Here is a 14,968-nt window from a genome sequence, read left to right as displayed (position 1 = left end):
TTATATTGCTAGAGGATTTTTGTCCAGAATTTTTGGTCATCTGGCACATTATTTTGAAACAAATTTTATTTTTGTATATGTATGTACATACTATTCGGTATCCGGTATATCTTTGCTTAATTTCATGATGCATTCAAGTTCTTTATTAGAACTTGAGAACTTCCCGTTTTATTTTTTCGCCATTCGTCCCATTCAATGGGATGCGCTCGTTTTTTATGAGCATGCATGTTGGCATTTGAATTAAAAGTTCTTGGACAAAATGGACATTTGTACAATGTTTCTCCTGTATGCTGAGTCATGTGTTCCTAAAATAATAAAAAAACAACTTTTTAGATATTTATTAAGAGAATACTTTTGGTCATACTAACCCTTAGAGATATAGCTTTTTTAAATGATTTATCACATTGTTCACATTGAAACGTTTCATTCGAATGACTATATCGCTTATGATTGGTAAGAGCCCGACGATTTTTAACCACTTTGTCACACTCTGGACATTTGTATATAACACCCTCGGGATTATGACGTTTTAAATGTTGCTTCAAATTGTCCTCATCTTTAAGCCAACTATCACAATCCGGATAAGGACATGGAACTCGTGGGCCACTCGCTTCGAAATGCAGACGAACATGTTTTTCAAACGAATACTTATCTCTTATCTCTTTGGCACACACATGACAAACATGTTTCGCTCTTTTATGCTGCATACTTGTATGCACATTCAACAAATAAACACTTGCAAAACTGTAATGGTTTAACACATGTTAGTCAATTATTGTAATGAATATTTGATTTTTGAAATTCTTACGCTTTGGGACTAGGGCATTTTGTACAAAAGAACTGCCATTGATCTTTGGGTATATGAGATGGTTTGTGCATTTCCAGAAGATTTCTTCTGGCAAATTTCTTGGGGCATAAATCACAAACATATGTACGTTCTTCATCTGGTGCATGATAGTTCAAGTTGTGACTTCTGAGACCACAAGTAGTGGTAAACGATTTGTTACATTCGTTGCATCTTAGGTAAAAAAGAACAGAAAAATAATAGATTAGGCTTAAAATAATTTGAAAAATAAAAGGCAACCAAAAAAAATCAACCAAAAATTTTACGGACGCAATCAAAAAATGTTCTCTTAAGGTTTGATTCGCACTGGGAAAGGTTTAGGGCCAAAACCTACGAGACATAGCCGTCTAAAGTTTATTGTGTTGTTGCTGTTGTAGCCACATTTGCATATGGAGGTGGCAATCCTCGTCAAGCTCCTGTCGGTGAGAAAGCTCAATCCGGTCCAAAGGACCGATCGCCGCGGGAACAAAGTGGCCATTAGTTATTTAAAGTCGCCATACATAGCTTGTAGGGGAATGTATGCTGATGGAAATCCTCAGCCTATTCATTACCACTCTAACATTGCTCGACAGTTGGAACATCAAAATGGTCCCAGCTTTAAACAAATTTTTTTTTCTATAACCCGCCACAAAAGCTCTTTAGGCAAACTGTGGCTCTGGACCTGTCTAAGATATTTTACATGTTCGAATAATCGACATGGTGACATCAGGTTCAATTTTCCAAAAGGGGTGGAAAGAATTGTAGTCGTTGACTTTGCAGCCTCATTTTCATGTGGAGGTGGCGATCCTCGTCAAGCTCCTGTAGGTGAGAAAGCTTTTTCCGGTCGAAAGGACCGATCGCCGGGGGAAGAGTGTGGGCATTGGTTATTTAAAGGCGCCAATAACTTGCCTTGTCATAAGCACTCAGTATTTGTGCAAGAGCCGGTGCCGCCCAACCTCTCACTGACACTCTCTACACGATACTGCTGATTGTCCGCGACTGCCGTTGCACCTACTCCGTATGGAGTATTCCACTATCCGCAACTTATGCACGCGCCCGGTAGCTCGCAGCTAAGATTCTCGTGACAGCAATGAACATCAAACAGATCGGACCTCAATGTTCCAGCCTGTGTGGTGCTCACAGCTATCCCGTGCCTAGAATTGTAATGAACAATATATATATGTATATAGGCCGCCGTCAAAGACGAAGAGTTTGTCTATAGAAAGAGAATTCCGAGCATTCCACCTCAAGATCCTAGGGGAGGGTCTAGACGACCACCTTGGTGAAGAGTTTGTTTTTGGATAACTATGAGCACCACACGCTGGAACTTTGAGCTCCGATCTGTGTGGTGTTCATTGTTATCACGAGAATCTTAGCTGCGAGCTTCCGGGCGCGTCCACAGGTTGCGCATAGTGGAATGCTCCATACGGAGTAGCTACAATTGCAGTCGCGGAATAGAGCGGAGAGTCTCAGTGAGAGGCCGAGTGTCGCCGGCTCTTGCATAAATACTGAGTGCCTATGATGCTCGATATGACAAGGCGAGTTGTTGGCGCCTTTAAATAACCAATGGCCATAATGTTCCCGCGAGGATCGCCACCTCCACATATATACATTTTGTTACAACAACAACCAAGTTCGTTCCGGTTCATAGGACCAATCGCTCTGAAAACCTGATGGCCATTGGTTATTTAGGAGTATCAAACACTCGCCTTGTCATATCGAGTATCATAGCGACTCATTATTAATGCAAGAGCCGGTGCCGACCGACCACTCACTGAGACTCTCCACTCGAAAGCGGTATAAGGATTTCGATCACCTAATATCTTGAAATACTTTATGTAACATTTGTATGATTTTTACTCGTTCCCTTCAGAGTGTACATATAGACCGGTACCGGCCGACCTCTCACTGAGATGCTTCACTCGAAACCGGCGTAAATTTTGACAGCCTTCGTCAATCTTCCGACCATGCCACTGCAATTTGTGACAAGATCAGGATTAGAAACAAAATCCGCACATAAGTGATAAATTACCATGTTCCCGCATAGGGCACAGGATGGAATTAGACCTTAGGCGGCAAACATGCAGACTTGTCGAAACGCAGCTTTAGGGACTATCACAGGCTGCATTCGGAGTAGAAACATCAATCATTTGGGGACTGAAATCCTTAAGGACCATTGTCTTCATCTCTAAACAGTTTATTCTGGTGAAGTTAATTGGCGCATAATCGTTGCAAAAGAATAATTACCCATCGGTTTTTTTTTTTTTGTAATTTTATGTATCAAACAAAGAGACCAATCGAATAATCAATATTCAGTATACCAATATTACAAATATTTTTGACCATAAATCGACATTTACACTTACTTGAAGCAATTGGGATCCTCATGTTTAAGTGCATGTTGCGCCACATAGAAACGTTTAGTGAACTTTTTATCACAACACGTAATGTAAGGCCGCACTTTTGGATGGCTTACTTTAAAATGATCGACAATATCAGAAAAAGTTTTACCAACAAAAACACACAAATTACAACCCATAGGAATGTGCTTTTTTATCATTTCCTCTGTATGCTTATAGTCGAATTTATATTGAACTTTTCGTTTTTTCTTAACATCATCTGTATTTTGCTCGGAATCATTTTTGGGCTTTCGCTTTCGTCTCTTTTTTATTACTTTGCAATCACTGACGGTATTATTCGCTTCCTCTGGGGCCTTTTTACTGGTCCATTCTTCGTCAGAACTGGTTTCCTCGTCACTATTTTCAGAAGGCTCAAAATCTTCGGAAAATCCCTCGATTTCAGTGTCCATATCATGATCTTCATCATTTATATCATGCACATTGACATCGTCCAATGGATTGCTTTGCCATATATCAGGAATTTGCAATTCACTTTCCAAATCAGCGTCTATTTCGCATTCCAATTCTTTTTGCAGCTGATCCAGGGGATTTTTTTGAATTTCTTCATTTTTAGCGGGCTGCTTTTGCTTGGATTTGCCATCGATTTCTATCTCTAATTGCAATATGTCACCATACAATTCATCGTTTTCTAATTTAATGGGATTATGAACTGAAGGTGTTTCCTCTTCTTTAATATCAAATCTTTTCTTGTTGCTGATTTGAAATTCTGCATGAATCTTTTCGGCCTGTTGATAGAACTCATGAAAGTCGAGTATGGTTTCCCAACACACTATGCATATGTGTGAGCTCATTTCATCATTAGGTTGAGGCTATGGAGAATATTTTAAAAACAGAAATACACATTATCCTAGAGGCCGTGCAAAACTACATACATTTTCTTGGGTACATATAACAATAACTTTAAATATTAAGAAGAATTGGTCTAACCATAAAGTAAGTTGTCTGTTGTAAGTGGGGTTTGGGCCTAATGGTATATTCCAGGATTATGCTTAGCAATTTTCTCAAGTATCCAAGTGTTTCCCTGCTTGTAACAAGCGTGTGGGATATTATAAATAGATCTCGACGTAGCCAAAATGTTCCAAATGTGCTGGTGCGTTCCAAATTACCTACCTTAAACCAAAGGTGTTGCTTTATTATATCTGCCATTTTCATTTGTTTTCCCATTTCACTATGTATTTCTGTAGTATCAGAGTTCTCCAGCAAGCATACACAGCACAACATTTTTCTGATTATAGATTTGTTACTATTTTGTTAATTAAAAACTAAAAATGAATCAAACAGCTGATGAAATAGGGATGCCAAATTCACTTTTGACTAATCGATTAATCGACTTTTTGTGTAAAAACGTCAAATGAAATCCTGGAAAGGGATCTACCGCCTTTGAAACTCAACAGTATGGCGGTCCATTGTTCAAACCCACATATTCCTGTGCCGGGCAACACAAGGATGTGGATTGCGAATGGAAATTGTAGCAGTGTATTTGTGGTACACTGAGCAGACCTTGCCGTTGAAATATTTCGTTGGATCCATGGCAAAACAATTAAAGGTGGTTTTATTTGTACAACAACCATATATGGTGCAATCTGTCATCTTGTCATCAAGCTGATCGTACTTTGGCCAACACACGCAAAGAAATTTGTGTACGTTTGTGTATTCGTGTACGTACATAAGCAGAGAAATTGCGAGAAAGAAGATAACAACAAAGAGAATGCAAACAAAAATCTGTCATTTAATACCGTCAAACCTCACCAGCTGTACGTGTGACCACTTTTTTTAAATCCGCCTTGCATTGGATCAATCTCTGCAAAAGACATCCATCAGAACATTCACTCCGTGACTCTGTGCTGCTCGCTCCTTATGGTCTGCATACGATCATCTGTTTTCTTTACTCCCAACCTATTCATTTGGCATCTTCATGCAAACTCGGCTATCTTCTTCTTCTTCTTGAAAAAAGAACACGGCAACCCTGAAATCAGACAGACGTATATTTTTTGTTTATCTCAGAAAAAATTTAATAAATCATAAATTTTACGAAGACACATAACTAACAGGCATCTAAATTGCAGTTTTTGCATATATGATGCCTGGCTCGATACCCCACGACATGGATTGTGGTGTCGCTGAGGTGGAGATTTCAACATCTCAAAATCATTCGAAAGCTGGAAATACCAACAACATGAGCGCGCAAACAAGCGCTAACAAGAGGCAGCATGGAGAAATTGGAGTGAGTCCAAATGATTTGGAAGCCAATGAACTTCGAGAAAGATTAAAGAAACATAAACAGACGGACGACAACCCATTCGGCATTTTAAGTGTCCTTTCTCAAGTAGATTTTACTTCGACATCTAGTTCATCAACTCAAGTCACCCAGGGTGGCAGTGGCATTAAAAACAACAACAACGATAGCGGTGAAACAACATCAAGATGGTGCCCACCAATTTTTATTTTCAACGTCAACATTAAGGCGCTTGTCGATACCTTAAGGCAAACTATACCTAAGTTTTCATTCAAGGTAAAAAATATGAATAAGAATAAAAGTAAAATATTTTTTTCTGATCCGTCCGTTCACTCTTCAATGATGGCCCTTTTGAGAGAAAAGGGCATCCATTCTTATTCATTTACACCAAAGGAGTTGAAACAGCCTTCCTTTATTCTAAGAGGTCTTACGGCTGACACTGAAATAAAGGATATAAAAGAGGAGTTAGATGAAATTATTCCAGACACTGTGGCAAATGTTGCAATGTACAAGACACAAAGGAACAGTAATACTGGCCTGTTTTTAGTATCTCTATTTCCTGGTAAGAACCTCTCAGATATTTCTGGTATCAGAGGCTTGCTGAGTCAGATAGTCTCCTGGGAAAAGCCGAGGAGAACAGATTCGGAAATACAATGCCGGCGGTGTCAACGCTGGGGCCACATTGCAAAGAATTGCAATTCAATGTACAAATGCGTCAAGTGTGATCAGAAGCACGAGCCCGGGGAATGTCAGCGCACTAGAGAGGACTCCTCAGACCCTTATTGCACCAACTGTGGTGAGGTGGGCCATCCCGCTAACTGGCGGGGGTGCCCAACATATAGGAAATATGTTGCTGCTCGTCGGCAAAGAGTAGCTAAGGCAATTGAGGAGAGGTCTCTTGCTAAGAATAACGTTAATAGAGCTGTAGGCTTATCTATGGTGACACCAGGCCATACATTCTCCAATCTATTTCATACGCGTCCTGCGCAGCTCAATGCTCAGCCACAAAAACCTCCTGTCATTGATCAATTTCTCAAATTAGCTTCCATATTTCTGGAATCTGAAGAGTTGACTCTGGAGCAGGAGATCAACATTTTTTTATCTGGATATCCAACAATGCCAAAGACTGAGGCCAAGAATGAATATTTGCGCCTGTTGAATAAAATTCGAATTAATCATGGACCATAGGTTCATAAAATTTTTGACTTACAACGTAAGATCTCTGGTGGATGCTAGTCGCCAGATAGATCTCAAAAACTGCCTGCATCGTAATAGAATTGATTTTGGTTTCATTCAAGAATGTCACCTGAAAGGAAATAGAAAAGCAAAATTAGATGGATACAATTATGTCTATAATAACTCCTCGGTTGGTGTTGCAGTTGCTATTAAGAATAATATACAATTTAATCGTATATTTTTAAATGATGTTGGAATAAGTACTGCGTTAGTACAGATTGAATTTGCCAACGATGACACCCGTAGAAAGATTTTGATTGGTTCAATTTACGTGCCCTGCAATTATCCACCTCAAAGATTTGAGGCTGATCTGAACAAACTGCTACAACTTTGTGGAAATTTTGATGGTTTCATATTGGGAGGTGATATGAACTCGAAAAGTCCTATATGGGGTGATTTACTCGAAAATTTAAATGGAAAGTTGTTACGAAAGTGGCTCGAAGATAATAGCCTTGATGTTTATCGATTATGTGACTCAGTGCCTTCTTACCCAAATGGCGCCTCATACCTGGACCACTTTTTGGTCAGCCCACACCTGATTAATAGAACTGCACCAAATTTCCACATCGAAACATTGCCTTCTTTCTCGGATCACTTTCCGATTAAATTTTCTCTCCGGGTTGATCAACCAGAACTCCTTTTGAGGTCTCCAAGAACATATACTTCTTATAAGGACACGAACTGGCCCAGCTTTATCCAAGAATTGGACTCTGCATCTTGCCGCATTATGCCACTTTCCAACTCCAACCTTAGGAATGACGAAATCGATATTTTGATAAATGATTTCAAAACATCTTTTCACTCTATTCATAATGCCCACTCAAAGCAAAGTACTTTTCAAGAAAATAAATTCCCCCTTTCGGATAAAACAAGGAAATTATATAAAATTAAACAGCGTTGGCAGAAAGAGCTTAAAAAAATATTCCACCGCACGGGAAACCGAATAAGTAGTGAATATACTGTATTGTCTAAGCAGATACAACTGATAAAAATTATTATCAAAGAATCAGTCAACATTGAGCAAGCGAATCATTTCAATAAAAGGTTGCAGAATATTAAACCTGGTCCATCCGCTTTTAAACAAATCTATCAAATAACTGGTAAAGTTAAATCACCGTTCTGCCAACAAATCATCCAGAACGACAACATACTCACCAATAGTTCCGATATCACACGCCACTTCCAAGAATTCTACTCAGAGACATTTCGCCAAAGACTACCTCATAATCCAGTTGCTGATTTGCAGCTGAGAATAGATAATTGTATAAATGTTACTCCTCTCCATATTTATACATTTAGTGATGAGTTCAATGCGTTGCATAATCATGATAATTTCCATTTCACGAACCCTGGAAAGATCAGGGACATTATCCAACGTACAAATAATAAGAAATCAAGTGGCTTAGATGGAGTTTCTAACTTTCTATTGAAAAAACTTCCCGACTCAACTATAAATCTGTTCACATTTATTTTTAATCATTGCATCAATAACGGATACTTTCCTTCAGATTGGAAAGTTGCAAAGATACTCCCTATCAAGAAGAAGCCTGACTGCAAGACCCCATCCGATTATCGTCCGATTTCCCTTCTGTCCAACATTGGGAAAGTGTTTGAAAACGTCCTAAAGGAAAAAGTTGAAAATGGTTATCTTATTGAACCTATACCACAATACCAGTTTGGCTTCAGGAAAACCCATTCCACCCAGCATGCACTATTGAAATTCCACAACGATATCATCGTCAATCTGCGTAACCAATGCTGCACTGTTGCTATATCACTCGACATAGAAAAGGCTTTTGACTCAGTTTATCACCCAGGTATCATCTATAAGCTTGTCCAGTTGGACACTGATCCATACATTGTGAAAATATTGGCTAGTTACTTCACAAACAGAAGATTTTGTGTAGACATACAGGGTACAACGTCCGCCTTTGGGGCCGTTGGTAGTGGCGTCCCACAAGGAAGTGTATTGGCACCATATCTTTTTAATATATTTTTACATGACTTCCCACACACATCACAGGACTCACAGGCAATTTTATACGCGGATGATTGTCTTATTTATGCCCATGACAAATCCCCTGAAATTGCTCTTGGAAAAGCATCGGTACACCTCGGACTCATTAATGAGTATTATAATACTTGGGGCATTAAAATAAACGCAACCAAATCCCGAGCAATATGCATTAGGAACGCCTCTGGTAAATGTCCAAGATATGTGGTACCCCAGAGTAAAACACTTAACCTTACCCTTAATAGTGTCACGATTCCTGTTGAGTCCAGAATAAAATACCTCGGAGTGACATTTGACAAGATGTTGAAGTTCAACTTGCATGCCAGAGAAGTTCTACAAAAGGCGAAGAGAATTTTAGGTTCTTTTTCTTATATCCTAAACAGTAAATACTTACCTCAGTCTACAAAGTTACTGTTGTATAAGGTGGCTATAAGACCGGTACTCGCCTATGGTTTCCAAATCTGGTTCACAATTTCCCCTACTGTGGCAAAGGAGTTGGAAATATTTGAGAGGAAAATCCTGAGGAAATGTGTAAATAAATTTTATGTAAATCGCACTAAAAGATATGCTAACACTTACATTTATGATAAATCTGGCATTGAACCACTATGTGCGTATGGTTTCAAGCTTCAAGAAAAGTTTATTCAAGGGTTAGCCGAACATGAGAATGACCTAATGAGAGAAATTTATGAATTGGAGGAAAATTCAACATGGGCTGATTCAGCTTACCTTTCTCCTGTTGCAATAATAAATGAAAACAATGACAACGCTTCAGCCCGCCTCGACACTCCTGAATTTTTCAAGAAAACAATAATAGGATCACACCGTGGATGAGAGAAGAGAAGAAAAATATCTAGGAATATTAAATTATTTTAGTTATACGTGTATATTTATATCTAAATGTATTTTAAATACTTACAATGAGCTTGCTCAATTCGTTTAACCACCGTCTTAACACTACAACCCATATATAAAACGTGCTAATGAATACGCTATTTACACACATGTATATATACATACGCAACTGTGATATTTACATTTCCATTAATTAAAGGGCTAGTCCATTTCATTCTGTTAGTTACGGTTTTAACAGAAATTGTTATTTCGTTGTATTTGTTATCTAGTTATAAGTAAAGTGAATTATTATTTTAACAGACTCTCTTTGCTCTGTACGTAACAGTAAAGGCCGAGAGCAAGCCTTTTTCATATTCCATTTTATTTTGATATTCGTATCCATATGTATACATTTCACTGTCAAGCACGTAGCCATTATTCATTCATCGTGTATTAGAACGAGACAATAATAGTTCTAAATGTTATTTTAAACGTAATCGATAAGTCATTTCAAATGTAATCGAAAAAGAAGAAGACTCAAATAAACACACTTAATCACTTAAAATCTTCTTCTTCTTGGTTCATCCATTCAAGAAATTGATAGTTTGTTAGTGTTTTCAATTTTTGTGAATGCATTAATCAGACAGCTGATTTGGTTTGTGATTGGCCACACTTGAATAAATCGTCAACATTTCTTAAGAGCCTGACACATTTGCCTGTGCTAGCTTTTTGAATAGCTTTTCACAATTAACGTATGCAAGTCAATGGCTTGTACATGGACAATGGAGTGTTTAAATTAATTTGGCAATATGACGCCTAGCAAACATATTTTCGCCTTTCGGGAAAACACTTAAAAAACATCTCAAACTATTTTGTACAGATTTTGGGAAAGGGCTACTACTTTACTTTAATTGGCTATGACAGAATATTTGTTCGATAAGCCGAACTTAGAATAGATTTTCAAGCGCCTCCGTCTACTGCCCTCCTTTTCCAATCTCTGACACCTAGCTCAAAGAAGTCTTTCTATACTTGATTTTTCCATCGAATACTTGATCGTCCCGGCTTTGCGAGTACCACTGAGATCGCCTTCAAAAGACTTTTTCGCTGGAGCTTCTTCAATCATTCTGAAAACATGACCTAGCCAACGCAAACGCTGTATTTTGATACATTTAATTATGCTAACGTCGTCATACAACGCATACAGTTTCTGGTTCATACCACACCGATATTCCCCATCAATACATGCAGCTATATTAATTGTACGAAGACGTTTTCTCGCAAACACTCCAAGGAATGCTTCGTCTGCTTTCACAAGAACCCATGCCTCAGACCTAATTAACAACACGGGTAATATCAGTGAAGAGAATAACACAAGTAAAAGAGTGCTAAGTTCGGCCGGGCGGAGTATTGGGAACCCACCACCATGGATTCAGCTAAAAATGTATACAAAATAAATTAAATTGTAAGGTATACGTTAATTCTACGTACCACAATTCTGTCAAAACAGCAAAAATTAAAGCTTGTTGGAACCGAACAAGGATGATTGAGAGACCAGTTTTTATTTTCAGCCAAATCGGGCAAAAAATGCGGCTTCCAGGGGCTCTAGAAATCAAATCGGGAGATCGGTTTATGTGGGAGCTATATCTAAATTTGATCCGATATGGCCCTTGCAGTCCCTAACGTTCTACATCGATATTAACTATCTGTGCAAAATTTCAACAGCTACGTTTACGCGTTCGACCTCTATCGTGATTTCGACAGACAGACAGAGGAACATGGCTAATTCAATTGAGAACAACGAGACGATCAAGAATATATATATATATATATAATTTATGGGGTCTTAGACTTATATTTCGAGGTGTTACAATAGGAAAGACTAGATTAGTTGTTGTAGTAGCAGTGTGTGGTACACTGAGGCGGCAGCCCTTGCCGATGAAGGAATTCATCGGGCCAATCCCGTACATACCACCGGCTGCCATGGGATTGCACTAGAGTAGTCAATCCCATGGCAGCCGGTTGTACGTACCGGATTGACCCGATGGAGTACTTCATCGGCAAGGGCTGCCGCCTCAGTGTACAATACACTGCTACAACAACAACAACTAGAGTAGTATACCCCCATCCGGTACATACAACCGGCTGCCATGGGATTGCACTAGATTAGTATATCCCCATCCTAAAACGTTGTAAAAGGGAATCTTTAATCAGCACATCAAGTTAAAAAAAAAATGAAGAACCAAAGATAAATTTGATTTAGGATTTCAATTTACGACACCATTATGTTGAAAGGCACGCTTCTAGCAACATCTCGATCGGAGAGTTTGGATACATTGCGTTAGAGAAGAAAACATATAGAGTTATACCACTGTACGGTGCAGAGCAGTGGTAGGACAAAGAGGAGGGAGGGGAAAACAGACGCACATGGCAAAATCAATGGTAACCAGATGGGTCGGGGACGAACCCTCATCGTTGACTTTTTCTTTCAAAAACACGTTTCGGGGGTTTTAAGTAGTCCAGAATGACGAGGCTCTGTGTGCCTACTAATTTTATAAAACATCCGATCTGTATTTTTTTTATATAAAGAGTTCAGTATTTTCCTTAAAAATGCAGGGCAGTGACGCAAAGGAAGCCAACCGTCTCCAAATGCTGTTTTTCACCACACACCCTGCATCGAAATGTCAGGATTACTCCTCTCCACGTTATGGGGCAACCTTACTCCATATATAGTGCATTAGGCCATTCTGTGCATATATTTTCTTACAGAAAAGAAAATTACATTAATGCATTAAAATAACGGTTATATGGTTGTTCCTTAACCGTATATAAGTGAAAAAATTTATGTACTAATGTACGTAATATGCTAACTGGTATATATGAATTATTAAAGCACATTAAAAATTTTGTATGAAAAATAAATTTAAAAAAAGCGTAAAATTCTATTCTACATATATTTAAAAATATTTTACACGTAATTGCATATACTTTAGATTGAACCCCGTTTATATAGCCTTAAATCCGGATTTAATAAGCAGTGTAAACGGGGTTTTGATGTAAATTAACATAGTTAAATTAAAACTTTAAATATTTTACAAAATACTTTCAACATAATGGAATCAAACCACTGCAGTCTCACACTTTCTTTCAGTAACAGGATGTTGTTTCTTTTTATGGGAATACATATTTGCATTTGAGTTGAATGTCCTTGGACAAAACGGACACTTATAAAGACTTTCACCCGTATGGTGTGCTGTGTGTTCCTATTAAAAATTGATTTTATAAAAGTATATATGCAAAAGACAAACTATATTGTTAAAGACAAACCTTTAAAGTTATCGCTTTCTTAAAGGTTTTTCCGCATTGTCCGCATTTGTATTGCTTATTCGAGTGATTGTTACGTTTATGTTGGGACAGAGCCTTGCGATTCTTACATATCTTTTCACATTCTGGACACTTGTAGATGATGCCTTCGCTATTATGTCTCCTAAGATGATCCTTTAAATTATATTCGTCTTTCAGCCAAGACTCACAATCAGGGTAAGGACATTTTACTCTTGGACCACTATCCTCAAAATGTAAACGAACATGCTTCTCAAATAAATATTTATCTTTGATTTCCTTGGCACAGACATGACAAATATTAGTCTCTCTTTTGTGTACACTTTCATGAGTTTTTAATAAATATTCACTAGCAAAACTAAAAGAAAAGATGTGTTATGCTTACGTTTAATTTTGATGCAATAGATTTTAAACTTACGGTCTTGGAGTTGGACATTTAGTGCAAAAGAAAGACCACTGGTCCTTAGGTATGTGCGTGGGCTTATGGAATTCCAATAGTTTGCGCCGAGGAAATTTTTGAGGGCAAAACTCGCAGGCATGTACACCATTTTCTTCTTGTTGATGGAATGATAAATTGTGCGTATGAAGGTTATATGTAGTTTTAAATGATTTATTACACGCTTCACACCTTTAAAATACAAAAGTTTGAAAAGTTCAATAAAATGTAAGTATACTAAAAGAGCATATAAAGATAATTACAAAAAATGCAAGCTGCTCTAGTATAATCAACATGAAATTCATGTTTTGGAAGGAGATTGGGTAAATTTACAATAAAAGCCAATTTTAACTAAATGCAAAAATAGAAAATGTTTAAGTACTAGACTTATTTAGATATAAAAAACTAAGTACCTGAAACAGTTTGGATCTTCGTGCTGTAATGCGTGTTGAGCTATATAGTGACGCCTGGTAAATTTCTTATTGCAACACATTATGTAGGGCTTTGTTTTCGCATGAAACTCTTTAAAGTGATTGCCCACACCGATAAATGTTTTACAATCAAAATTGCAGAGATTACATATCATAGGTATGTGCTTTTGTATCATTTCTTCAGTCAATTTTGGGTCTAGTCTCTTTCGCTTCTTCTTTGTGTTATCCTCCTCATCAGGCTTTTTACCCACGAGAGCTTTGCCAAGCCTCCTTTTTCTTTTCACTTTTGCTTCCTTAGCTTCCTTACCATCTAACAATTGCTTCTTCTTTGTAGGCAAATTTGCTTCGTCCTCAGAATTAGATGAGGTGGAAGAAGACCATGATGCTTCATAATCAGGCAAAGTGTTGTCGACATACTCATTATCGGAATCACATTCATCTGCTTCATTGTCATCATCTAAAGGATTCTTTTCCAAAATATATTCTACTTGAGGAGAGGAAAGCCTTCTGTTTGGGCTGATTTCTACTTCAATTTGTATTGACTTCTCATCACTAGCCAAAGATGTCTCCAACAATTCCTTTTTTATAGGTGTAGTTTCTTCTTCCTTTATAAGAATTGTCTCACTTTTAAATGCATGCAAATTCTTGTGTGCCTTTTCTGTAGTATGATAAAATTCATGAAAGTCTTTGATTTTATCCCAGCACGTGATGCAAATTTCGTCGTTCGGTTGGGGCTAAACAAGTTATAACAAAATGTAATACGATGAAATAGAATAATGTACAAGCTTACTTTAAACCAGAAATGTTCCTTCATAACACCAGCTATATCCAATTGTTCTCCAACTTCACCGAATATTTCGAGAACCTCTTGAGCCTGTGTAACACAAATACAGCATATCATATTGCCTTTTTTTAAAAATAATATACTGTGCCACTGTATATCTATCCCTTAGAGGGCAGTTTTGCATTTGGTGTTAGGCATGAATGAACCTTTGAGTGTCAAAGTTCGTTTAATAGATTTTAGAATTCCCATTAAGCAAACCAACAAATAAAATAAATAAACAATTTAATAAATCAACTTGGATTGATAACAGCGATCATAATCATTAGCCGCCTCGTAACGCAAGGCTTCAAGTCAGCTGTTAAATCTATGTAAGGTTCACACGGATAATGTTTTTTTTATCGATTTTTAAGTTTCG

The 14,968-nt window shown here is 37.7% G+C and overlaps 1 protein-coding gene across 1 annotated transcript; it reads right to left on the bottom strand.

The window, feature by feature from the left end:
* On the bottom strand, positions 1 to 14,831 carry LOC106095770 (zinc finger protein 208). The gene is made up of 11 exons (XM_059369900.1): positions 14,560 to 14,831; positions 13,752 to 14,503; positions 13,321 to 13,530; positions 12,888 to 13,260; positions 12,686 to 12,823; positions 6,690 to 6,785; positions 4,354 to 4,491; positions 3,190 to 4,052; positions 809 to 1,018; positions 369 to 744; positions 1 to 305 (listed from the first exon to the last, which is right to left on the bottom strand). Exons 1-11 carry the CDS (start codon positions 14,668 to 14,670, stop codon positions 123 to 125), a joined length of 3,450 nt encoding a protein of 1,149 aa, XP_059225883.1. The 5' UTR covers positions 14,671 to 14,831; the 3' UTR covers positions 1 to 122.
* Positions 14,832 to 14,968: the final 137 nt, after the last annotated feature.

Source organism: Stomoxys calcitrans, chromosome 5, assembly GCF_963082655.1.
Source record: "Stomoxys calcitrans chromosome 5, idStoCalc2.1, whole genome shotgun sequence".
Lineage (NCBI taxonomy): Eukaryota > Metazoa > Arthropoda > Insecta > Diptera > Muscidae > Stomoxys > Stomoxys calcitrans.
This window is presented reverse-complemented; position numbering and strand designations above follow the sequence as displayed.